At 43.2% G+C, this 25,875-nt stretch overlaps 4 protein-coding genes and 1 long non-coding RNA gene across 10 annotated transcripts in view; 3 read left to right on the forward strand and 2 right to left on the reverse strand.

Annotated features, from left to right (window-relative positions):
- The first annotated feature begins 3,590 nt into the window (after window positions 1-3,590).
- On the forward strand, window positions 3,591-6,479 carry LOC126987471 (uncharacterized). Its single transcript, XR_007740917.1, has 3 exons — window positions 3,591-3,661; window positions 4,431-4,523; window positions 5,879-6,479. It is a non-coding gene; the product is annotated as an uncharacterized LOC126987471 (long non-coding RNA).
- A 3,233-nt stretch (window positions 6,480-9,712) lies between these two features.
- LOC126987603 (NAD(P)H-hydrate epimerase-like) lies at window positions 9,713-21,200 on the forward strand. Of its 3 annotated transcripts, XM_050844721.1 has the most exons (8): window positions 9,713-9,882; window positions 10,375-10,500; window positions 10,803-10,972; window positions 11,642-11,868; window positions 12,372-12,465; window positions 12,735-12,873; window positions 14,784-14,917; window positions 21,027-21,200. In XM_050844721.1, exons 2-7 carry the CDS (start codon window positions 10,380-10,382, stop codon window positions 14,900-14,902), a joined length of 870 nt encoding a protein of 289 aa, XP_050700678.1. In that variant the 5' UTR covers window positions 9,713-9,882; window positions 10,375-10,379; the 3' UTR covers window positions 14,903-14,917; window positions 21,027-21,200. The 3 variants fall into 3 exon arrangements, with proteins under 3 accessions (XP_050700678.1, XP_050700677.1, XP_050700679.1); XM_050844720.1 differs by lacking the exon at window positions 21,027-21,200 and having other exon boundaries at window positions 14,784-15,055; XM_050844722.1 differs by lacking the exons at window positions 10,375-10,500; window positions 21,027-21,200 and having other exon boundaries at window positions 9,721-9,882; window positions 14,784-15,055.
- Window positions 14,980-22,877, reverse strand: LOC126987602 (uncharacterized). Of its 3 annotated transcripts, XM_050844719.1 has the most exons (6): window positions 22,783-22,839; window positions 22,283-22,671; window positions 21,253-21,520; window positions 19,850-19,903; window positions 19,461-19,652; window positions 14,980-18,449 (listed from the first exon to the last, which is right to left on the reverse strand). In XM_050844719.1, exons 3-6 carry the CDS (start codon window positions 21,445-21,447, stop codon window positions 17,928-17,930), a joined length of 963 nt encoding a protein of 320 aa, XP_050700676.1. In that variant the 5' UTR covers window positions 21,448-21,520; window positions 22,283-22,671; window positions 22,783-22,839; the 3' UTR covers window positions 14,980-17,927. The 3 variants fall into 3 exon arrangements, with proteins under 3 accessions (XP_050700676.1, XP_050700675.1, XP_050700674.1); XM_050844718.1 differs by lacking the exon at window positions 22,283-22,671 and having other exon boundaries at window positions 22,783-22,877; XM_050844717.1 differs by lacking the exon at window positions 22,783-22,839 and having other exon boundaries at window positions 22,283-22,766.
- A 1,631-nt stretch (window positions 22,878-24,508) lies between these two features.
- LOC126987605 (guanylate cyclase soluble subunit beta-1-like) overlaps window positions 24,509-25,875 on the reverse strand; it is an 80,516-nt gene continuing 79,149 nt past the window's right edge. The window contains exon 13 of one of the 2 annotated variants that reach the window (XM_050844726.1): window positions 24,509-25,296. In XM_050844726.1, coding sequence (XP_050700683.1) covers window positions 25,173-25,296 — 124 coding nt within the window. In that variant the 3' untranslated portion in view covers window positions 24,509-25,172. The remainder of the gene's footprint in view (window positions 25,297-25,875) is intronic. The other variant, XM_050844725.1, reaches the window with a different exon arrangement.
- LOC126987604 (head-specific guanylate cyclase-like) overlaps window positions 25,531-25,875 on the forward strand; it is a 376,569-nt gene continuing 376,224 nt past the window's right edge. Inside the window, exon 1 of the mRNA XM_050844723.1 lies at window positions 25,531-25,822. The gene's annotated coding sequence lies outside the window, so the exon portion shown is untranslated. The remainder of the gene's footprint in view (window positions 25,823-25,875) is intronic.

The following is a 25,875-nucleotide window of genomic DNA, read 5'->3' on the forward strand; positions in this document are numbered from 1 at the left end:
TAAAGTCTGTAGACTCCCCGTCAGTGTTACGAAGAAGCCTGAAGAGTACCGCTTCACTAAGGCAAACATGCTCTCCAGGGGGCTTCACAAAGTAATAACCATTGATTTCCTGACAGTGTTGCGAGGAGCGGCGGAGGGAACGAACACCTCACTAGACTGCACAGTTCAGCGCTCCCGCCTTGTATCACACTCACCCAAGAATTTACAGGAGATCAACCATAAGAATCAGACTCAAGGCGACTAAATAACTGTCCTTGCTTGGCGCGGAAACGCCTCATAAAGCTGAACAAAGTCCTGGAAAACCTGTTACTCTAATCGTCAGACCCTCCAAAGAAAGCACTCATTGCGACACTGAACAACACTCCGGAACGCCTACGACCTATCCCGCAGAGGCCCGGTCAGTACTGCCTCAGACAGGACGGCATGCATCAGCCACAAACAATGAGGCAGATGCGAATGCTCCTCTTCTTTGTGGGGGTCATGAGAGCGTTGGGCTTCTTTCCTTTCCGTCTTAACCTTACCCGGCAGCCCGCGGCAGCCACCCTCAGCGTGCCCCTCCTGGTGCACAGCATCCTCCTGCTGGTGATTGTGTGGGTTTTCTCTGTTTACTCTCAATTCGTCACCATCCCCTCTTATTACTCGGAGGCTTCCGGGTTGCAGTATATAATGATGTGTTTCATGAATGTCAGTTATACGATCTGTGCAATCCTGTTGCCAATATACTTCGTTGTATTCGGCCGAAGACTCGCCAAGCCATTGGCTTCGTTGCTGGAGTTCCACGATAAACAACTTTGTCACCTCACAGAAAAAAAATTTGACAAGGCGGCATTGTGCCAATCACTTTTACTTCTGTTTTTGTCCGTACTTTTCCTTTTGATTGAAGTGACCCCTGACTGGTTCCAGACCACACACGTCCTTTTAGAATGTTTGTATGTCTTGCCATCACGTTTCATTCCTGTGATCTTCTATAATGCCTTGTTTAAACTCCTTTCTCTTATGCTTGCCGCCGCCTTCACTCCCTTAGAAAAAGTCATTTGGAGAGTAAGTCCCCAAATAAGGGTTGGCCGACACTCGTCGGCGTGGGGCGAGAACACAGCTACGAGCGTACCTCTGCGTCACACAAACAGCCACACTGGGCCAACAAGAGTGTCGGAAAACAAAGACAACAGAGCAAATCCCATGGAAGTATTCAGCGGAAGTGCAGTGCATCCTGAACTCACCCTCCGGAGGTCCTTCACACCGTCCCTTCCCCAGCAGGAGGCAGATGTCCTTCTCTTTGCCCGACGCAGCATGATCTTCATGGAGGGAGTGGAGGCGGCCGTGGCGAGCTTCCTCTCCCCAGTGATCTGTGTGCAGCTGTTGCTGGATTGTATTTTGGACGTCACCTTCATGATATTCTTCATAATGAAGCTCACACAGCAGTTATTGTCCGCCGAATCTGCCATGTACGCAATAGTCGTGTCGCTGCGGATATTCCTGGTGCTGGAGGCGCCCGAGAGCTACCGCAAGAAGGTGAGTGGGGCGGGGCGTCCTCGAGGGGCTGCTGCTCCAGGCAGGGACTGTACAAAACTTTCAGATAGTCTTGATTGTATAGGTTTTATCAGCCTTTTTCTCACCAAGTTATCAGGTCAGCGATCTGATAATACCCTGAAAAATGGTACCCTGTTAATATGACGCTGAATATTGACTACTATATTGTATCAATACTATAATAAGTCAACATATCTATACAGTGGATATACAATGGATTTTATAATATATTTTACATTATTACGACTTAATGGATCATTTCAGCATTATCATCATAATCAGTGAACAAAGCCACTAAACAGGACCAATTTAACCAAAATTGGTTAAATGAAGAGAATTCATGTTTATCAGCCAAGTTCCCTGTGCAGTCTCTCTTGTGAATCCTCGGGGGCTCACGAGGCCCAGGCTGCGGGTTTCTTGATCTTGATCTTGATCTATAATGCGCAGGGCACCCATTCAGGTGCATAACGCACATATTTCTTGGCTGTTGGGGGGACGGGTGAGCCGAGTGTGCAGGGGAGGGAAGTGAATCAGGTGTAATTGTTAGTGTTGGTGTGTTGTGGTGACAAGTGAGTGTGTATTTGTTTTCTGAATGAGTCTATTGTACCGGAGTCTAAAATCTGTTGAGGGAGGCTGTTCCAGTCGCGTATGGTACGTGGAAAGTATGAGTGCTTGTATGCGTCGTGTTAGTGTGAAATGTTTGGTATTTATGGATGTGTGTGTTACGAGTACGTTGACTGTTTGTGTTGTGTATGTATGTGGATCAATGTCAATGTGAGTGTTTGTGATCTTGTACATAAGTGTAAGTCTGTGTGCTTGTCTGCGTATGTGAAGAGGTTCCATGTTTATTTGTTGTTTGATCCGTGTTGTGATGCCAGGCGTTCGAGTGTAATTGTTTGTAATGAACCTAGCCGCCTTGGTGTTGATTTGTTCTAACCTATCAGTGTTTCTGTGTGTGTGAGGATCCCACACCGTGGAGCAGTATTCCAGTGTTGGTCTCACAAGTGTGTCATAAGCTATGTGTTTAATGTCAGGTGTGCAGTTATGTAAATTCCTCCTCAGGAACCCCAGAGTTCGGTTGGCTGTGGCACTGATGTGGTCTATGTGGGTGTTGAACTTAAGGTCAGTGGATAGGTGGACACCAAGATACTTGTGTGTGTGTTTCGGACTTTAGCCCCCGGCCCCTTAACACCGCACAGCATAGGATAGGTCGGTGACTGTTTGTTGGCAACATATGCCCTGCCCTCTGATGGCAAGGCAGAAGAAAGAAAGGTCAAGGTAACTAGCAATAGCAGTGACATCTACTTAGCACTAGTTAGACGTCATCTCGGTTATGCGGTTCAGTTCTGGTCACCCTACTACAGGACGGATAGCAAGATGTTAGAATCTGTACAGAGGAGGATGACAAAGATGATTCAGGTGTTGAGAAACTTGCTTTATGAGGACAGACTGAAGCATTTAAACCTACACTCTCTAGAAAGGTGAAGGTTGCGAGGAGACCTGATCGAAGTCTATAAATGGATGAAGGGCTTTAATAAAGGGGATGTCAATAGGGTTTTGGTTGTAAAAGAACCAGGTAGGACACGTAGCAATGGTTTTAAGTAAGACAAATTCACATTCAACAAGGACGTAGGCAAGAATTGTTTTACCAATAGAGTGGTGGATGAATGGAACAGGCTTGGCAGCCATGTTGTGGGTGCCAATACCATAGATACATTCAAGAAGAGGTTGGATAAAGTCATGGATAGTGAGGTAAGGTGTGGTTAGGATTACAGGAGCTGCCTCGTATGGGCCAACCGGCCTCTTGCAGACTCCCTTCATTCTTCTGTTCTTAATTACAACAACAACAACAACTATAGCAAGTGCTGCTACTACTACTACAACTGATAATAATAATAATGATGATGATGATTGTGATGAAACTAATAATAATAATAATAACAATAATAATAATAATAATAATAATAATAATAATAATAATAATAATAATAATGATATCTCTCTCTCTCTCTCCTCTCCTCTCCTCTCCTCTCCTCTCTCTCTCTCTCTCTCTCCCCCGCAGTGTAATGAGGTGCGCCAGAAGCTTCGTCGCCTGAGTCTGCACGTCACGTCTCCGTCTCTCCTGGGCCAGGTGGGTGCACGAGCTGGGCCAGGTGGGTGCACGAGCTGGGCCAGGTGGGTGCACGAGCTGGGCCAGGTGGGTGCACGAGCTGGGCCAGGTGGGTGCACGAGCTGGGCCAGGTGGGTGCACGAGCTGGGCCAGGTGGGTGCACGAGCTGGGCCAGGTGGGTGCACGAGCTGGGCCAGGTGGGTGCACGAGCTGGGCCGGCGGGCGCTGGCTGGCCCCGGCATTATGGCGGGGCTAAACCTAAGAATTTTTTAGTGGGTGGGCGCTGGTCATTTTTTTTTTTTTTTACAGAGTTAATAATTAATAATAATCAATAAGCTTCATTTTTTCTAACGTGACATTTTATAATTTGGGCGAAATTAATTTAGTGGGTGAGCAATTTATTTTTGTAGGTGGGTAGTCGCCCACCCAGTTAACATGTTACGTTTGGGGCCCGGCATTGTGGCATGGAAGCCTGCTAGGGGCCCGGCATTGTGACCTGCAGGCCTGCTTCGAGGCATACACAGCTCTGCTAGACTTTTTTGTTATAATTATTATAGGCATTTTTATTATTATTATTATTATTATTATTATTATTATTATTATTATTATTATTATTATTATTATTATTATTATTATTTACCTAGTAAAAAAACCTTTCCTCTCATACTTCATGCAGCACTGAATTAGTCTAATGTACGGATGGAAATACAAGACGCTTGTGGGTAAGTGTTGAAGTGAGTTTATTTATTTTTTTTCAACTTCATTAACAAATTTATATTTCACTCTACAGGTGTGGCAGGTGTGTGATGAGCTGGAGGAGAGCAGGATGAGGACCGGCGACATGTGGGGACTCTTCCACTTGGGACGTCACTGCTTTCTGCCGGTGAGTCGCGTGCGAGTGTGATTCACCGCGGCCTGATCACGTGCTGACTTATGGTCGCCAGCCACTATCCTCCGGAGATACCTCTTTTGAGTACTGAACACCGACCTCTGGGTGCTGCTGGGACCTCACACACCACACACCACCATCCCCCCTACTCAAGGGGGAACAGTGACCGATCCTGGCAGCGAAAATAGTGGTCTTTGCACAACCTCTGCCTCTCTGAGATGGCATCTACCAAGGATTATATACTATAAGGATAGCTCACTAAGCATTTGTTTTACCCACAATGCACCGCGGATGATGTCACACATGTACACAAATGGTTCTGGGCGGGAAACTGGTTCACTTCACTGTGTTCTCACCGCAGCGTGCTCAGTGAAAATGGTGATTTGTGCTGTACCTTTATGGGTGTTACAGTGGCTCAACCTATATAATAAGGATAGCCTCCGTGGTCTAGTGGTCAGCGTGCCTGGCTTCTACTCCGGGGGCCTGGGTTCGAATCCCGGCCCGGGCAGTCGGCGTGCAGCTCACCCAGCTGTTCATCCTCCCTCTCGGGCTGGTCGATAAATGGGTACCTGGGGAAACCTGGGGAAGGTAAACTGTGGTAACCCGGATGTCACGCTGGCCCTGTGCCCCGGGGTAATGGGCTCCCTCCTACCACAGGCTCAAGGGCCAATGTCACGGAGATGAGTACCGGGGCCACGCGCTGCTTCAGTGTATCTACTACACGCAGACTGCCCATCCGTCTCCGCCCCGTCTCTAAATTGAACCTGGGACCTCTCGGTTGTAAGGGGAGCGTGCGAACCACTGCACCATATATGTGTGTGTGTGTGTGTGTGTGTGCAAGAGAGAGAGAGAGAGAGAGAGAGAGAGGGGGGGGGGGTACGGGGCACGCCAACCACTGCACCACGGAAGAAGCGGGCATTGAGGGTACGTACTACATAAAACTGAGCCACAGCATCTTCCTTCCTCCACTCCAACTACCCTGTGCGTCTCTCATCCCTTCCTGCGGGCTGCATTCATTATCCCTAAAAAAAAACATCCCTGTCGTCCTTGGTATTTCGCTTCCTCCACCATTCCTCGTCTTTTCTCCTTATCCCGCATCTCTTATCCCTTCCTGAACGTTTCCTCCACTATTTCTGACTTATTGTGCATGCTTTACCATCCTGAAATACTGTCATTCACCATCAACTAATTCCTTATACCTTCACCTCTTCTTTGTTTGTCCGTTTCGAGTTCCCATCATTAACTTGGCCCTCTCTCCTGGTCCATCAACTCTACTCCTTGTCCTTACTCTTGCCCCGTCATCCGAACCGTATCACTGACCTTCATCTCGCCTTCCATCATGTTTGCAGGTGACGAGCCTACTGGCGACCTACTTCGTCATTCTGGTGCAGTTCCACGCCTCCGAGGTGGTCACAGACTGCATCCGGCCCTTTGCGAACTCGACCATGGAGACCTCGACATATGAATGAAGCTCTAGTCTCCTCGTAGTGGATTAGACCAGCATGCCAGCACAGAGGAGGGACTGTTGGAGTAAGTGATGGGGAGAAAGGACGTGGATTACAGGGAAAACAGTGAAAGGTATACCAATTCACAGAGAAGAAGAGGAAAAAAAGAAGAAAGAAGAAAGAAGAAGAAAGAAGAAGAAGAAAGAAGAAGAAGAAGAAGAAGAAATGATAGTGATGATAATGAGAAGAGGGAAAAAAAGTAGGTAAGGAAGAAGAAAAAAAAAAAAAACCTCCAACACTCACAACAGTAGCAAAACGAATAACAATGACAAGAACAACAACTAATAACAGCAACAAATAAAAACACTACTACTACTACTACTAATAATAATAATAATAATAATAATAATAATAATAATAATAGTTACAAAATTAAGATGAGCCCCAAATTTGTGGTTTATGATATAGTTAACTCCCTTCCCCTCCTCCCCTTCTTTCCTCTTTCCTCCCCCTTTCCTTCCCTCCCCTTCCTTTCTCCCTCCCCTCCTCCCCTTCCCTTCCCCTCCCCTGCCTTTCTCCCTCCCCTCCTCCCTTTCTCTCCCCCTCCTCCCCTTCCCCCTTTCCTCCTTTTCCCTCCCCAACTTCCCTTACCTATCCTCTCCCTTTCCCTTCCCATCCATCCCCTCCTCACCTTTCCTCTCCGTTCCTCTTCCGTCTCCCTCCCCTTCCTTCTTCCCTTCTCTTCCCCCTACCCTCCCCTCCCTTACCCTCCCCTCTTCTCCATGACCTCCCCTCCCACACAAACACCCTGTAGATATGGGGTAGATAATTATGTATGTCAGGCCGTAGTAATATTGAGTAATGATGTAATATTTGAAACTGGTTTGAGGCTGAATGGCTTCTGGTGCACTCGTAGACCCCCGGCCCGTGCCACGCCAAAAACTTGATGGTGTTGCAGTTCAATAGCAATTTTTAAGTTCTCCGAAGATCTTAAAGAAATGACGTAACGTTTCCTCGAACAAAGTACCATATCAATAATAATCATCGTGTTAGCTTCTGCTCAGATAAATATTGGGTATTTTGTCACGCCACCAAGTTATTGGATTTATGATTGGCTGTCTTTTAGGGCCTCTTGCACACTCGTTTTGTTTGCTTTGATCGTTACCAATGGCTGTTATCGCCGCTATAGTAAATCCACGTAAAACTGGACGATGGGGTGGTGCCGGCTGCGGGGTAAGGTTGGCATTGTAAGATGTTCCCACCCCTCACACCAACTCTTTCCAAAGGCCAAAAAGGAGGTTAATCGAGTTCTATTGAGTGTTCTTTTAGGTTCACGGTACAGAAGAAGGCTCAGACTACCACCAGGGTCATAAAAGTACCCTTGGAAATGCCCTAAACTCCCACGAAAGACTTGTAAATTACGTGTTCTTGGGTGCAGAAATGTTTAAAAATATGGCCCTTAGCCTCGCCCCGCACCTTGGCACACACTCTCAACACCCCTCCCTTCCTCTGCAGCCGCCACTACCCCATAGGCCAGTTTCACGTGGAAAATCATAGCGTCCATCGCCGCCATTGGTAACGATCAAAACAAACAAAACAACTGTGAAAGCGGCCCCTAATAATCATAATCGTCTTAGCGTCTTCTCGAGTTCACGGCTAGTGCTGTTCTGAATGGTCTGTCACGCCCACGCTGCCGTATATAAATCATACCATCCCTTGCTATCTATTCTTATCATTTATTTTCTTAGGACTCCTATACCACTGAACTGACATATGCGATGTGTGTTAATGCCATTTGTCCTCTTGTGTTAAATGCTCATAACGCAATTCATCATCATTGGCTGAATTAGCTACTGGAAATGGAATTTGCTTAAGCAGTAGGCTGATGGAGTTGTTTTTATTAACTGTAAGCGGGGGTCAAAAAAAGATATCTCCGTTCTGAATCTGTTCCACATCATCAAACACTCGACCTGACTGCCATCATTCACGCTCGTTATCAATTCTTACTATCTCCTCTTACTCCCCGTAATTTCACACCAAAAAAAATCATCAACAAATATAATAAATATAATACGCATATATATATATCATAGGATCTTAGCATGCACATACAGCCAGCATGCACCAGTAGTAATGTGTTGTGTGTGTGTGTGTGTGTGTGTGTGTGTGTGTGAGAGAGAGAGCAGGGCTGGGGGATATGACGTGTTATTGACGTCACGGTGGGTATCCGTACTTTCACGTGTCATATCGCGATTTCCGATTTCCTTCATGTCAAGAGTATGTGCCTCCACCACCCCTCTGATAATGAACTATATCAACAGAAAGTTACCGAGATATTCCAAAAAAACGATATAACACAGCCTCTGAAATCCATAGTAGCTGTGTGATCCTTGTTGAAAGGTTGGTCTTATTTGATTTACCACAACATAAATTCACTGATTCATTTATGCAGTCTTGTCTCTCTGCTTCCATTGTGTAGTCCTGCCACTATGATTTCTTGTGCAGTTTAAGTTAATCTAAAAACTTGATTAATTATTTCTTTATTATGGTAGTCATTGAATGATAAACAAAGATAAATAAACACTACAATGAGCCTCCCTGGCATTGCAAAATTGTGTATCCTACCAGTCCCAGCACAAGACCCAGATAATTGGCGCCTCTCAAAGAGCTAGAAAGAGTTCGGTATTAAAAGACACTTTCGCTTCTCAGACCAGCTATTTCTAAAGGTCAAAGAGGGGGTCACTCGAGTTCTAATGAGTGTTTCTTCAGGTTCATGGTACAGAAGAAGGGTCAAACTACTACCACGGTCATAAAACTACTCCTGGAAATGCCCACAACTGCTGCGAAAGCCTTGTCAAATATGTGTTCTTGGGAGGCGAAATGTCTCAAAATACGACCCAAATGCTCAAAGAGGAATGGAGAGAGAAAAAAAAAAAAAGCTGGCCATGACACAGGGAGACAGGAAGCGAGTATGGGAGCTATAATATATTATGGATTACAGAACAAACTAAGATTGAAGCTAATCTCATAGCGATTCAGAAAAAAAGAAATCCGGCTAGTCATATACGTAGAAATGATAACATGCGAACAACCAAAGCAAGGGACATATTCTTAAACATTTCGTCGCCCAAACACACACATATGACAAGGCTTTCGTAGGGGTTATGGGGCTTTCCAGGGGTAATTTAATGACCCTGGTGATAGTTTGACCCTTCTTCTAAACCCCGAACCCCCAAAAACAATCTCTAGAATCCGATTGATCATGTTTTCGTCCTTTGCAAATAGTTGATGTGGGTGTTGGTAGCGTCTATCGCCCTAACAGTCGAAATTCAGAATATGATTGATTGATTGATAGCTTATTGTTGCAAGTAAAACAACAAAGGAGAAGGGATGTATATGTAGTGGGTTCGAGCTAGGACAAAATCAGACGGAGAACGTTGAGAAAGCATTTTGTCCTACAGCAGACTATATTTATCTATCTTCCCATATACTTTAGGTCTGTAGTAATGGCTGAAGTTGATGATCGAGAAGGATTTCCTGGGTGCAATGGAGGTTGAATGTGTCGAGTAAAGGAACGGTGAACGGCCAACGATGCCAGATTGCCGCGCTCAGCCTCTTATATTTGCCGATTTCCGATTATAAAACTGTCTCCTCCACCTCTATAACTAGATTCATTTAGAGTTATCGATGGAGTGGTCAATGCAATAGGGTCTGAAGTACGATAATACCACACTTTGAGTACGACAACCGCGACGCCGCCCACCAACACCAACAGCTGACGAGGTAAACAGTGCCGCGTGTGTGTGTGTGGGCGTGCTGAGCGGGCGTGTATCCGGCCCCTGAAACACTGAAGAGGCGTGTGTCGTGCTGCGAGGCGACCACTGACGGAACACAAGGCATCAACCAAGGTAAAGGGAACAACCAGTGAATAGATATCGGCCGAGGTGTCTATTCTGGTGATAACCGTCGGACAATTTACAGTTTCACCCAACCAACGATTTTCTTACGTGGTCATGTTTTTCTGGTGATAGATGTAGTGAATTGCATGATTTTCTACCTCATTTCCGTCGCAAATGTCTACTTTTCGAGTTAGATGTAGTGAATTGCACGATTTTCTACCTCATTTCCGTCGCAAATGTCTACTTTTCGAGTTATGCCCAGATTTGGCCAGGCATATGTCCAGCAATCTCCAGACATAGCTGGACCCAAGATTTTTTTAAGCCCAGATTTCCATTTTGATTCTTGGACTTCACGGGGAATATGTCAAGCATTTACTGGCCGCCGGATTATGTCACAGAAATCTGCTATCCAAGAAAATGAGGGGTCAAGTGTATCCTGAAATAGTAAAAGAACAGGTGTATGTATTAAAGTAATTAACTATAATTTCATCTCTTCTCCAGTGTGAATGTTTTCCACTCAGAGGTTACGAGTTTGTTTTAATGGAGCAAGACTGGCCGCTGGAGTCAAGGAAGGGCTGAGACGACCTCTATACTCCAAAACTCTTTTCACACCCCATACTCATCAAGGTGCTCACTCATGATTTCTGTTTTTTTTGGGGGTATATTAGAAGCAGTTGTTGGCTAGATTAACCGATGCCTATATCATTGAGCCTTTTTGATGTAGAGGTTACCACATCTAGCTACAAATCTGTGGGCCCCAGGTTGAATAAGGCCTGGGCAGTCAGACTCATCCTTCAGCCCGACTAGCGTATGTCCTCTACAATGTAAGCTGTTTTCTATGCTCAATGAATGGTCCAGAAGTGTGTATACAAATTTATTTTTTACTCTTGCTGCTAAAAATTGGTGATAGTGTATGTCTTGTTATCCAGGTGACGCCCATCCATCTTCACATTTCTGCTCAAGGACAATGGCAACAGTACGCCACTTGAACCAACAGGAAGCCACCAATGTTGACTTGGAACTCTTCAATGAGTACCAGTTCAGTGTGGACCAGCTAATGGAGCTGGCTGGACTGAGCTGTGCACATGCCGTTGCTGAGGTGGGTGACAGTTCCTACTTCCAGCTGCAACAAGTTCATTAAGAATGTAGTTTTCTCCCTGTGCTAGTCTAGAGTATCAGTAACATACGCACTTAATTTTCTCTCCTGAAAAATCTATATTATTTATTGTATTATTTATTACATTGGTTAGATATTATTTCATATTATTCTGTATTTTATTATTGAAGAAACACACTTTTAATTTTCTTTCAAATGATATATGACTCACTAGAAACACCAAAGCCTTTATAGAAAAAAAGGCCTACAAATATTTTTCTTACACCTTTTCTGTTCCTTCTCATAAGTCAAATAATCATGAAGCATCAGTCTTGCTGCATTGTGGCCTTCACATAGAATTATATTATCTATTTAGTATAGGTGTAACTTTCTACCCCCTCCTGAGAGGTATTATTTGCTCAAAGGAAGTTTTCCCACTTTCATTGGTTGAGTGCTCCACGACAGATTCATCCAAAAACAAACTAATGCCATTTCTTACATCTTACTCTTTGCTAAGGCAGAATTGCAATGCCTTTTTGTCAGTTGATTTTTTACTTAGGTTTAATGGGACAGCTCACCTAGTCTGGACCATAGGGCATGTGTGATCTGAGCATCTATGTGAGTATATTAGTGTAATACTCTTGTTCTCTCTCCCTTACTTCCATCTCCCAGATCTACAGTCCAGAAGAGAGAAAAAATGTGTTGGTTTGCTGTGGCCCTGGTAACAATGGTGGGGACGGACTTGTCTGCTCCAGGCACCTCAAGCTGCTTGGCTTTGCACCGGCCATTCTGTACCCCAAGCCGACGGACAAGCCGCTCTTCAATAACCTGGTGAAGCAGTGTCAGATGTATGATGTCCCCTTCGTTGAGACCATGCCGAGTCTTGAAGCTCTGAACAAGTAAGTTGATTTTGTGTTTATATTTGGGATTCATTGCACTGCATCACATGTTTATGCATATAATTTCTTCAGTGAACTGAATAGTAAAAGTTCAGAGCGGGGAAAGTAACACACAGTGGACACCTACCTTGGCTATGACCTCCAAGGACCCCTGGGCCATCTCACTCTCTGTTTCCCAGATGTTGTGTTGCCTAAACTAAGCTTACAAGTAAGCAGCTTATATACACATAGTTAATATGAACTGTTGCAGGCCTAGTGCTAAATGATATTGTATCATAATAAACAGTTGCAACATTGCATCCTTTTTTTTATTTTGGTCTTTGTCAAATGTTATTGTTATTGCCATGCAGCTAATCAATAGTTAAACACTTGCAAACTTAACACCTAGACTTTCCATGATAACTGTGATTTACTACTGCCAAAGCTTATTGGCAAATGCATTGTCCTTTGTGTTGGAAATGAGTCCAGAGAATCACATGTTTGTACAATACTTTTCACTGCAGGGAGTATGGCTTGGTAGTAGATGCCCTGTTTGGCTTCAGCTTCAAGCCACCTGTGCGGCCACTCTTTGCACCCATCCTGGAGGTTCTTTCCCAGGTAAGTGTAATGCCCAGCTGACTAACCCAGACGAAACAGTTCAGTAAATGTCCATTGATCATAATTTCACTAGTCTGAAAATTCCAATTGTTCAAATTTTAACAGCCGGAAATTAATTAACTTTTTATGATGCTGTGTCTGTGACAAGCCTTAAGAGAAGCAATAGGATAGCTTTTTTTTTTAAATAGCTCAAATCACTGTTTGTATGGAAACAGCAGATTCATCAAACTTGGTGCCTCCCCTATCACTGATGGTGTTTCACCCTGCAGACCACAGTGCCAGTCGTCAGTGTTGACATACCATCAGGCTGGCACGTGGAGGATGGGCCTCCCACAGATGCCCCAGCCCTTGCCCCCGACATGTTGGTGTCCCTCACAGCTCCAAAGCTCTGTGCTAAGCATTTTAAAGGTATGTTTGTGTGTGTGTTTGGGTATTTAACTAGTTACATAGAGTTATGCTTGGAACTTTCCTCATCACCTGATTTTCATGTGAATTTGTTCCTCTGATGTTAGCAAGTTGCTGACAAAGGATTCATCCCAGCCTCATATCACTTTGTCGATGCCGTCAGTCCGAGTCGGTAGCTCACTGGAGCCACAAGCACTTGCTCACTCCTTCCGTGTACATTAATCTGAACTTTTTAACTTGTGAAATAGATTTTTATAAAATAGCACCAGACTTTTATAAATAAATTCCTATTAACTTATAAGCAGTGGCAGATGGTGTTTGACCCTTTGTGCAAGATATTAAAGTGCACTAATCCAAGAGTGCTTCCGGGTATTGTGGCCTTACCCCCAAACCAATGACACATTCATAAAAAGGAACTACAAATGGCTCGATTCACTGTTCACATAGTGAGTCCATATCAATGTGGGTCCAGTCCAGTACGCTACCAGTTCGGCCACCGCCTACCCTATATAATGCTACTGTGTGTGCCAGTAACTTATTCATGAATCCATTCCCAACAAAGGCTGTGAGCTGTTGCCTCCCGCACCCTCTCTGTGGCTTCCACACACGTCAGCACTGCGGCCTCAGCGTTCTGTTAGTCTTGAGACAACACTGCACCAAGCAACACTTCACTCACCCAAACCTCATTGAGTCCAGTGGAGCCAACCGTAACCCATTATTCTGTCTATGGCCAAACCTTGCAGCCTGCAAGCCATCCAAACCAAGTTAGCCAGCTCCAAGCCAAGACAAGCTCCACACTGAGCTCCAGACACCATGCCAAGCCCCACATCAAGTTCCAAGCTCCAGACACCAAGCCAAGCACCACATCAAGCAGGGCAGGAGGCCACTTTCATAAGTCAGCAAGGCCTCAGCCTTCACCATAGGACTGACAGTACTTAGTTTTCATGACATGACAGTATCTCTGAAGTCTTTTGTACATGAACATTTCATGTGCCAGACTTTACCAAGGGAGCTAGAAGGCAAAGTTCAAACACTGGTTTTCCATTGTTGGGTTGTGGAAAAATGACATAAAATATCACACATTTAAAGGGAGTTTTGAAAGAGTACTACTAGTTTAAATATAATATGCACACTTAGAATGTATGTGATAAAAATGAGTTAAATGTTAGCAAAGAAATTGTAATCATAATTGATTACTGTACTGCTATAATCACCCTTTGCCTTGTTGCAGACTCCTTTTGTTCTCATAATAACTAACCCTCAGGCAGGGTGAGGAGTCCAACAAGGCTGCATGACAAATTTGATGAGTGTTCCAGGCAAAACTAGACAGAGGGGTGGGGCAGTCTCATGCCTCAACTGTGCATCATAAGAGATAAATTATGTCCTGTTTAGTAACTTCTTATGACATGCAGTGGAATATGGAGACATCAGTTCATCTTCTTGTCTTAAGGACAAATTGTATGTATTTTTTACCTAGTGTTGAGCCACAGACCCTACAATTGAAAGCTGCATGTGAAAGTCATGACACTGAATGCAGAAAGGTAATGGCAAAGTTGGGGCATACGCTATAGGTGCGCGTGGCTGCAGTGTTCATCTCCGTTGCATTGGCCCTTGAGCCTGTGGTGGGTGAGAGACCCCACTACCCATGGACACAGTTTACTTACCCCAAGTTTCCTAGGTACTCAATAATTAACCAGCCCAAAAGGGAGGATGGACAGCTGGGTGAGCTGCATACCAACTGCCTGGATTGGGATTAGTGATATATAGCAAATTAATTTGAAAATATTGGTGGGCTCAGTCCAATAAAAATATGTAAGGCTTTGATCATACAAGAGTTTGCTGTGCAGAAGGTTAGGTTTAGGTATTGATGCCAGGACTACGTTTCTTTAATTTATGATAACCTTGTATTATAGGTCGCTATCACATCTTGGGGGGTCGTTTTGTGCCTCCTAAACTCGCTGAGAAGTACCAGCTGCAGCTCCCGCCTTACCCTGGCACCAAGCAGGTACTTGTGTTGCCAGCCAGCCAGTGAGTGGGAGACATGCTGGTGAGTGGAAGCACAAAAAAGTACATATTTCCATGCACTACAAAGGTTATATAAAAAAGTGATTAGTAAAACATTTATTTGCAAACATTTAATAATTATATATTAAGTACTTGTGATAAAATAAATATAATTTGTTTTGATACATTTGTTAAATCCTACTCAAACATCTTATATTATATAATTGTGACTTCCAAGAATTTACTGAGTATTTGACATTATAAACCTAATGATAGGCTTTTCACATTACCAAAATTCAGTTGGACCATTAGCAACTGACTTTCAACTGTTTAGTTTAAATGGATGTAAGGCTTTCATTTGTAAAATTAAAGTCACAAGTCATTTAGAGGGTGTTATGAGTGTCATTCACCATGGTATAATTCACCAGCACCCTCCCTGAAGAGCTTAGAGCTGCACAGTGAGGGCACGGCTGGGTCCTCACATCACACCTGGGGGGCGAGACACAACCCCCGACTCACACCCAATACCCATTCACTGCCAGGAAACACACACATGGGGAAGGCTATAATGGGAAGTGTGAAAGGGCAAAGGAGATAAGGGATAAAGCATGGAAGAGAATGAGGAAGCACATGACAGAGAAACAAAGAAAAATATAAACTGGCAAAAAATCATTACGTGAAGATAAGAAGAAAAGGAACATGAAAAAGATATTGTCAACAGGTGTAAGATGGACTCTTGAACTATTCTGTAAATATTAAAACAAAAAAATAAGAAATAAAGAGAGTGTAACCCGTTTGAAAGTGAATAATGCAATATATGAAGAGGCGAGAGAAATGAGTGAGATTCTGAGTGAAAATTTCTAATATATGAAGAGGCGAGAGAAATAAGTGAGATTCTGAGTGAAAATTTCCAATATATGAAGAGGCGAGAGAAATGAGTGAGATTCCGAGTGAAAATTTATAATATATGAAGAGGCGAGAGAAATGAGTGAGATTCCGAGTGAAAATTTCCAGTGTTATAGGAGAATCAATTTTTATAAATCTAGAAAGAGGAAGAAACAATAGGGATGGGTGAAATGAAAGTGAATTGAGGAGAGATGAGATGATGAGGACCTTAGAGGAAAGAAAGGCAACCAGCCTCAATGGGTTTTCAGGGCACATCCTAAAAGAGTGTAGCCAACAGATGATCAAAACAAAAACGGGGAAAATCCTGGAAGAATGGAAGAGAGCAGATATAATTTCAATTTGCAAAAGTGGAAGCAAAGAAGAGTCATTAGATTAAACTCCAGTATCTTTGTCAAGCATCATATGTGAAATATGAGAGTAATCAAGAAACAATGGATTAAATATTTGAAAAGAGAATAAACAAATAAGCAGTTTGGCTTTAGAAGAGGATGATCATGTGTTACAGTTTCTACTTGAGTACTAGATAAAACACAGGAAAGGGATGGATGGGCAGCTTGCATATATCTGGATCTAAATAAAGGCTTATGATTAAGTTCCACACATGGACAATGGAAGACACTAAGAGGTTTGAAAGGGAAAGTAAAAAGCTGGATGGAAGACTATTTGGAAGGAAGAGAAATGAGCACTGTGATGAGAGACAAAAGATCAAATTGGAGGAGTGACTAGTGGAGTGCCTCAGGGTTCAGGGGTGGCACTGTTTATGTTTATATATAATCTATATTAATCTTGCCAGAAGGAGTGAACTGTTACATGAGCCTGTTGGGAGATGATGCAAAATTAATGAGAAAAGTAAGAACCCAGAAGGATTGTGAGGAGTTGCAGACAGACATCGACAAAATATATGAATGAACTGTAACTTGGAAATGTAATTCAATGTAAAGTTGTGCCACGTTCTGGAAATGAGGAAAAGTGAAATAAGACCTACAGACACCAACAAAATGGGGGATGTAATAGCAAGAGAAAAAGAGGGAAAGGGCCTGGTGATGGTAATTCAGGATGATTTGTCACCAAAAAAAAATATAAACAATACATTTGGAGATATGCATACAGTATGTTAAAGGAATATAAAAATGGCATTTCATTACCTGGATAATGTTATGAAGAAGAAACTGGAGAGAAGACAAAGAACAGCCTCCAAGTTGGTATACCAGAAATGGAGGACCAAACATGAAGAAAATTTAAAAGAAATGCAGCTGTTAACACTGAGAGATGAGAGAGGTGGCCTGATTACACTGTGTATGTGGGAATGTAGTCTGCCACAGCCTGCTCTTGTGATGGGGATGTGACCTCAGGGAGATGGATTATTTAACTGTATGAGGCTTGCTGCCTGAAAAGTGAGACTAAAAGGATTGCCAACTGCCAAGTATAAAGAAATTAAAAGGGAGAAAACAGTCAACAGCTGTTATTTGACACGAGGGGATCCTGACACAGCAGTTGAATAAACCAGAGTTAACATATTCAGTACCAGCAATACCTATAAGACTAGGACCCAGCAGAAGCAAATACTCTTTATGTACGGAGAGGCAAAACAGCCAATCGCAAACTTCACAAACTCTGCAGGCATGAGCACTCTACAATAAAATAACCCAGCTCCTGACAGTAAGGGGAAAACAAAACATTTATTTCTGCTGGACAAACGTTACACAGTACTGGTGGCTACAGATGCTTTCTTCCCATATCTTTTATCTCTAGTCCACATTCTTTATTTTCTTTTCCCTTACACGATGACTAGTAATTGGTCAGTTTAACCATTTACTTGTAAAGGTGTTTCTTAGCTCACCTATTAGATATTTTCAAAATTGTTTATTAGAGTATTCATCAAAACTTTGATGCTACCATGTTGCCAACAAGTGCAGGAACATCAAAGTTGACAATATTAACTCTCATGCACCATGTGGAATGACTATTGAATTGTGACTCTTGGGGTGCTCTCAAGCCCATTTAGCTGGCCGAGAGGTTGCCAGCAGGAAGGGCATCCAGGGGAGAAAACTAAAGTATATAGTACATGAAACCAATGCTTAGCACACAACACATGATTAGAATCAGTTTTTCTGGAAATCTAAGATACAAACAACAACACTAAATTCTTAGTGACTTAAGAGGAGGCCACAATCAGAGATGAAGGCGCTTCGGGTGTCCTCAAGGCTAACAATACTGGTGAGAACATCCATTCCCTCAATCACTCTGCCCATGGCGGACATTTCAACATACCCTGGCATGTCCCTTGTGTATATTCCAAAATGAGAAGGGTTGCGGTCTTGACCATAGCCATGGAAATAGAACCCAGCAACTAAGCCTGCCACCACATCCTGGTTGTTCCTTGCGCCTCGATCCATCCCAGGGAGAGCTGATCCTCCAGTGCCATCATTTTGTTCATAGTCACCACCCCAGACCTGCTCCCCCGAGGTGCCCTTACGTGAGACCTCCAGGAAGCGAGTCCTGAGGTAAGACGGTCCAAGGCTCCCCGTGCACAGTGCCTTGAACTGGCGTGTTCTTCCTTCGTTGTCCAGCAGCACCATGTACACACGGCCTCGATAACTGCCTTGCAGAGTCACGTCAAAGAACACTGTGCTGAAATCCTCGTCCTGCAAGTCCTGTATTTGGTTGTACTGGAAAAGAAGGATGGAGAAATTTACTTTTATTCTTAATTTTTTCCTAAGAATAGAAGAAAAAAAAAAAATTGCTGAGCTACAATTTCTTTATATAGGTATAAACTTATTTCAAATGTGAAAAATTATACACAACTACATATATAAAAATCAGATCAAACATTTTCTAACATTTCTAAGAGTGGTGATTGAAAGAATAATGTAGTATATTAATTTAAGTAACAACCAAAACAAGATGGCTGTTTTCATAGGGATTTTTTTTCTATCAACAAAGACCACACTAATACAATGGACGGAGAAACACACTATACACTGTTTAGTGCTACATGAGGCTGGTTTGCTTAGTGTGTGAATGTGTACCAGGCATGAGAATAATTAAGACATCATGTTAAAATAATTATAAACTTCACATGTCTACTAAGTCCCTTCATGATGCAGTGATTAGCATGCCTAGCTATGAATCTGTGGGCTTGGGTTTGAATCTTGGCCTGGCCCCCACAACCCCCCAGCTCATCCTCCTCTAATGGTCAATAAATAAAATGGTGGGGGGGGGAAGGTAAACTAGGGTAATTTCAACTCAGTGTTACACTAGCCCTTTGTCCCGGGGTAATGGGTTACTACCCGCCACAGTTTCAGGGCCAATGTTATGGAATGAACACTGAGGCCATGTAAACTATAGCGTATGTCTCCAACGTTACCTTTACCTTTATGTCTACATGATCAGAAATATAAACTTAAAGCAATATATGTTATTGATGGAGTCTAGGAAAAGATCTTCTAGTTCCATCATGAAGCTTGCTATATCATCCTTTCATGTACAATGAAGAGGCTAAGTTTGTTAACTTTTATTTAAAGCTTTTAATTCTCTCTGGGAACAGCTTTTTTGTACATCCCCTACATCTACCTCCTATATAAAAAAGAATAACGAGGGATTTATAAGAAATTCATATGCATGTAAATGTTATGAAAGAACACAGAATGTGACTGCATGAACAAAGTGGGTCATCTTACTGGGACTGTCTGAGGCCCTGAGGGAGGCTGTCCATCCACCAGTACATGGAGGTGCAGGCGGTTGTTGAGGAGGCTGACATGGGAGTGGCGCGTCTGTCCACCCTGTGTTGCCAGCAGGGTCCACAAGGGTTGTCCATTTGTGCTCGCCTTCCTAACATCTTCTCGTAGTTTAAGTACGTTTAGCTGTTGTGTCTGAATGAGGCGCACGATTAAACAATGCATTTTTTTTCTGTAAGGTTAGTTAGGTTACTTCATGCAGGATAAGAAATTATATGATCTCCATGTATAAAAGCTAGCTTTATTTGTGGATATTGCAACTTTTTCAATATAGATAAACTTCACTTGTTATGGCACTGGTGTACACTGCTGGTGAAAAAGTTATTCCATACCTCTGTGGAGTCGCCTGTTTGAGTGTCTGCTCTTGTTTCTGCCAACTGTCTTGTCTGAGAAGGTAGTAAGTAATCAATATTAGAATAAGAGATAATGGCGACTGCTTGTAAGTAGGGGGCAGCACTATGCTATCTAGTCTTTCAGCCTGAAGAAGACAAATGCATGCCTCTCATTAGCTTATTAAAAAGGGCTGATAGGAGTTATATAGTACATTCAAATAATTAAAATAATTTCATATGACAACATAGCAGAGAAGAAAGAATCGTTCAACTTGCTTTATTTCTTGCAAAATTAAGCCACCTTTATGGTAGCCACAATTTCTCTTTGCCCTCTTTTTATAAGTATTATACAAAGGTGAGTGCTATGAGGGCACCAGAGATGTGACCACGTAATTTAACTAAGCCCATGTGTTGCCTGTGTCAGCTTCAACATTTGGCAAAAAAAGAATCAGAAAGAATCCTACACAGGAGATAAGGTGGTTGTGTTTACAAAGACCAGTCTCACCCTACAAAGACTGGATGAGATCACATGGACAGACAGACCATATTTATATACTGTAGTTTGTCTTTCTATGCGACAGCAGACACAGACACTGTATTAATGCAGTCTGTCTGTGTCCATGTGATCTCATCCAGTCTATGTTGGTGGGGCTTTGCCTTTGAAAACACAACCTAATCTCGTATATATGTGGGACTTTCTGAGTTATCAAGTAACAACATTTATTCAAAAAATTTCTGCCACAAGACAGAGCTGACATGGTCAGTATACATGTGCTAATTTAAATCACTAGAATGGTAACCTATCACTGGTAGCCTTATTTCAATCACTTTTGCATCATATTTATAAAGAGACATCAAGCAGATGGGGCTGCCAGGTTTGCTGCAGGATGGCTTCATTTTGCAACAAATAATGCAAGATGAGCAATGCTGTCTTCTCTCCTACATTGTTATACAAACTTGTTTGACTTATCTGAATGGAATATCAAAGAACTATGCCTCACAGCCTTTTAGAGAAACAAGAAGTATTGCATTTCCATCTCCTGCAGGGCAAGAGAGTGGACACAATGCTGCCCCCTGTCAAAATCTAGCTCACAAAGCTCCCATTTAATTATAATCTTCTCATTTAACTTGGAAAGCATCAGTTCAATAATTGTAGTAACTTTTTTTTTCTTTTCAGACGGCTATGACCCTTGGTAATATTCATTGCATAAAAACAAACAACTGGCATTCAGAAATTGTCTACAATGGCATGGCATGGGAAAAGTTGATTTGCATAATGCTATCCAACCACAACTCAGGCTTCAAATATGCTCTAGGCTGATGTCAATGATAAGAGACAGACTACTGAGGGAGCAAGACACATCATCAAGCCTATATGAAGGATAAAGCAGCAAACAACTAACCAGTTCTTCATGAAGTGGGAGGTCGGCAGGACACAGAACAATGCCCCTGTGGTGGGCGCGGCAGTAGGGACACCTGAGGGGGCCACGCTTTATGATCTGGGTCAGGCACTGGGTACAGAAGGTGTGCCCACAGCTGAGGCTCCTTGGCAGACGCTTACCCTCGTTGTAATATTCCAGGCAAACCTCACACTCCATCCTAGGTAAGACTGTGCACCAAGAGCTCTAAACTCTTAACTCTTCCTCAGTGCTCTTCTCAAATTTCTTGAATCTGAAATATTTATACGTTTTACTGTACCAACAATAGATATTGTTTAAGTGGTTTATTCACCTTTTTTAGCCACCTCTAATAAAAAAGAGGGCTTAGGGGCCATTCCCCCTTCAAAAACAGGGGTCCTGTTGGATTTGCTCTGGAGCTGTTTGTGCAGTAACTAAGATTGACAGTGCCCAACACCTTCACAAATTTATGTGAGCTACATCAAGTGTTCTATGCAGCTCAGAAGCTATTTTTGGGCAAAACACAGTAGCTGTACAGATGCCTGGCTAGAGGTTGTGGCAAAAAATGGACTGTCCAGCCTATTATTGGGTATCTGGTCACCCATGGGGCCTAGATCAATGGTTCTCAACCTTTTTCACTCCATTCCCCCCTTCATGAATTTTCAATATCCTTATGGCTCCCCTTCCTTTTTCTCACAAACCCCACCCTGCCAAAAAAAGGTAAAAAACATATATGAAGAGAACACCTTTGCTTTATTACAAAGTTGACAATCTTAATTATCTGATATTTTGATAGATTTTTGTGATATACTTACAGCACTGGACTACAAAAGACTAGTGGACACTAGCCTCACATCAAACTCCTAACATTATTTAGACATTATTAACATCAACTAACATTACCATTTATTTATGTATCTAGATGTATGTTGTAATTACCACCATACCGTGCCCTAAATGCGCACCCGCTTGGAGCCGCTATTCCTAAGATTATCTGAAGTAATAAATGTCCAATTTTGGTTTGTAAAATATACACCTTGTTGAGATGAGAAATGTTCCAGGTAATCCTTCCAGTCTGCTGAGGTCACCCCTGACAGCCAACCAGCAGGGGGACTGGTGGAAACCATCCGGGCTGAGCAGCCCCTCAGTCCTGTCGTAATCCTATATAAATGTTTCATCATCAGGGAGTGTCCGTGCCGTGGATAACAAATTTTCAGTCATTTCCTCGAGTTTCACCAAGTGCCCAGAGAACAGAGCCAGAGGCAGCAGCCGTGCCCTGCCTGGCGCCTTCCAAGCCATTACGCCTTCACTACGCCACCAGTGACGACCCTTCACTGTAATCCACACAGCACCGCCGCCGCCGCCGCGGGTACACCTTCACGGCAGGCACTGCTCTTGCTGGGCCTTTTATTCACGGTACGTCAACTGTCACACAACGGGACGCCGTCAAGTATTGTCTCACTAGCCTAAGGGCATTAGTTAAAGGAGCAAACAGTCTAAAATTTCTTTAAAAAGGAAACAAAGCTGGTGAAATACCTGAGCGACGGCAGGCACGGGGCAGCGCGACCAGCTGTGGCAGACCACCAGTCAGCTGACAGCCGACAGCCAGTGTTGCCAGACGCGGGAGGCTGGCAGCCATGGCGACCACAGAGTTTTATATATATATATATATATATATATATATATATATATATATATATATATATATATATATATATATAATATGTATATAACTGTGCTGCCGACCCCTCCACTCCTTGGGTCAGGCACAGGGCACGTACTACCAAGCAGCGAATGATTACTTTGCTCAGGCGACAGCTAGGGGGGGGCACACACCGACAGCGGCCCGCAGAACGCAGAGGAGGGAACGCCGGAGGCCGGGACCCAAGAAAAAGCACGATAACTCTAGTTCCGGTCTAATGACAGGATCCACACAAAGTACCAGTTATTCTCGGGCACAGCCTACTGGGTTAAGATTCGTTTTAGTACCGTGCCAATATTTCATTACCTACCTTATGAAACATCACTAGCTCTTCATATATCTTCTCTACAAACGTTCAACAATCATGGAAACGCTTTCAAAATCCAATTCAAGGACTATTTATTGTTGAAATAGGGGATAATATTCGCGAAAACGTAGCCTTCTCTGGCGGCGGCCGCGTTAAGTTAACCACGCAGTGACATAACTAAGCTTCTTGGATGCCGTTAAAGCGAATGTTTACATCGGTTCTTGGCGCAAGAACACGAATAATTCCTTCTCTCCTCTTCTCTCCATCTTTCTCTCCTTTTCCTATTTCTCCTCTCCATCTGTCTCTTTTTCTTCTTTTTCTTCTTCTTCTTCTTCTCTCTCTCTCTCTCTCTCTCTCTCTCTCTCTCTCTCTCTCTCTCTCTCTCTCTCTCTCTCTCTCTCTCTCTCTCTCTCTCTCTCTCTCTCTCTCTCTCTCTCTCTCTCTCTCTCTCTCTCTCTCTCTCTCTCTCTCTCTCTCTCTCAAAAAAAAAATAACAAATAAAATAAATAAATAAAAAGTAGTAGAAAAACAAGCAAGGACAGAGATGGAGAGTAGGGCATGGACAGAAGGAAGGGAAGGGTTAAAATAGAGAAAGGAAGAAGAGGGAAATGAACAACAACAACAACAACAACAACATATATAGCTATACATCCCCACCCCCAGCACCTACCCCCTTCCCCCACACTGTACTAGTAACTCACCTCTTCTTCACGCTTAATACACTCATCGAGGACTTTTCCAGCGGTAGGGATGAATTACCGTGGTAATTAATGGCGTACAATAGCAATAGCCAGGGAAGTTTTCTTGGAAATAACCCAAGATGTCCTATACCTGTTCAGGTAGACATCTGCACCAAATTTTATTTTATCGGATATTGTATGATTAATTTGCTTGCCTACAATGTTATTTCGGATAGACTTATCGACGAAAACTGAAAACTCTTTGTCCCTGGTACAGCGGACGTGCCGAGGAGGACAGACACACATCCATGGTCCCCAATCTCTCAGGGCTTTGCTAGGAGCCATTGGCGGTGTCGCTCTTTGGACCAGAGGCAAGGTTCCTCGCATAAAAGACTCAGAAGGGCGGCAAGGCTGTTGGGGCAGGATGTTGATGGAGGGAGCCGATGGGGGGGGGGGGGGCTATCAAAAGGGTGAGGAGCGAGGAAAGAGAAGGCAGACCATGAGTAGACTAATATCCTGGTTTAATTAAAGGTCGAAAAAAAAAACAAAGCCTTATATTCCCATGCAGAATATATATTTTAATCTATATTTTCAGTACAACCCCCCCCTCACACACACACACACACACACACACACACACACACACACAACTCTGTTGCCACAGAAAACAGCCTGCGAAAAAATAAATCACGAAACTTTTATCACATTTATAACTCTGGAATAATACATGGACCTTTGATATATACAGGCCGTTCATTACTATAAAGGCATGGGAACAAATTACTTATAGGATTATATATATATATATATATATATATATATATATATATATATATATATATATATATATATATATATATATATATATATATATATATATATGCACACAATTTCTCACACTGTAAGCACACGTAATACTTAACCATCACAAAGCTGGGTGACGAAAACAAGGCGTTGAATTATAACGATACCCATAAATTCATTCATAAACGCACATAGCATTGTCGATCAAAATTCATAACTAAACATATGCTGAACGGTGACACTGCATGTAAAAAAAGGATTTTTTTTTTTTTAACATGAAAACATTATTTAAGATGAAACTAGTTTCATTAAAGCGTCAAACTCTTTGGCAATGATTACTGTTCGTAGCAAACGAGGTGAAGCAGTCATCAGCTCTCCCGCCCCCCGCCCATGCTCCCCCCGCCCCTCACATCCCTTGTCCTGCTCGGCTGCCTCACGCCGCCCTCCGCCTGCTGAGGAACCACACTTGCATGGGCTCCTTCCTTCCTTTCATGGGCACGGGGCCGCGGTAGGTGAAGGCGAACCCGGAGTCTTGGTTTTCCGGCTGCTGCAAGTATCTGTTGGGGGAGAAGGGGAGGGAGGAGGTTAAGTCTCTCTCTCTCTCTCTCTCTCTCTCTCTCTCTCTCTCTCTCTCTCTCGTTGCGTCATCAAATTACGGTTCAGCTCGGGCAAGTTCAGTTCGGAGTCAGTTCCATTATTTTTTTTTCTCTTGGACCGTGACCGCAAACTAATTCTCACAAGAACCCTGCACTCGTTTGTACTATTTGCTAAAGTCAGCAAGTGTTTTTATCATTATCTAAAGTTCTTACCTGCTATCAGTGTGGGTAAGTGGTGATAGAAGAGGTTCATGATCAACTACCGAGTTCATGAGCACGGATCGGAATCTCGACTCAAAGGCTCACAAAGTCTCTCAGTTTGTGCACAGAAGTGAAGGAGGGAGGACAGATATCGGTTACCGGTGGACTAATATACGACTCGGGACGGCTCATGAACGTTACCAGTGTTTCCTGGAGTTAGTGGCCATGCAGTGGGCTGTGTAGTGAAATCGGAACATCGTGAAATAATGAAACGGTCCAGGGAAAGGTTAGTAGAAGTTAGAACTATGGGCCTTGACGGTGGGCGGAGTGGACAAGCGG

The sequence above is a fragment of the Eriocheir sinensis genome, chromosome 65 (genome assembly GCF_024679095.1).
Source record: "Eriocheir sinensis breed Jianghai 21 chromosome 65, ASM2467909v1, whole genome shotgun sequence".
NCBI lineage: Eukaryota > Metazoa > Arthropoda > Malacostraca > Decapoda > Varunidae > Eriocheir > Eriocheir sinensis.

Bases quoted from the DNA above. Each gene is read 5' to 3' on its own strand.
- LOC126987603 (XM_050844721.1), top strand. From the start codon at position 10,380: ATGTTTTCCACTCAGAGGTTACGAGTTTGTTTTAATGGAGCAAGACTG. The intron at 11,869-12,371 runs GTAAGTTGATTT...TTTTCACTGCAG, and splicing joins AGTCTTGAAGCTCTGAACAA to GGAGTATGGCTTGGTAGTAG. The intron at 12,466-12,734 runs GTAAGTGTAATG...TTCACCCTGCAG, and splicing joins TCCTGGAGGTTCTTTCCCAG to ACCACAGTGCCAGTCGTCAG.
- LOC126987602 (XM_050844718.1), bottom strand. From the start codon at position 21,447: ATGGAGTGTGAGGTTTGCCTGGAATATTACAACGAGGGTAAGCGTCTG. The intron at 19,904-21,252 runs GTTAGTTGTTTG...CTACCTTCTCAG, and splicing joins TCCCACTTCATGAAGAACTG to ACAAGACAGTTGGCAGAAAC. The intron at 19,653-19,849 runs GTATGGAATAAC...CGCCTCATTCAG, and splicing joins AAACAGGCGACTCCACAGAG to ACACAACAGCTAAACGTACT.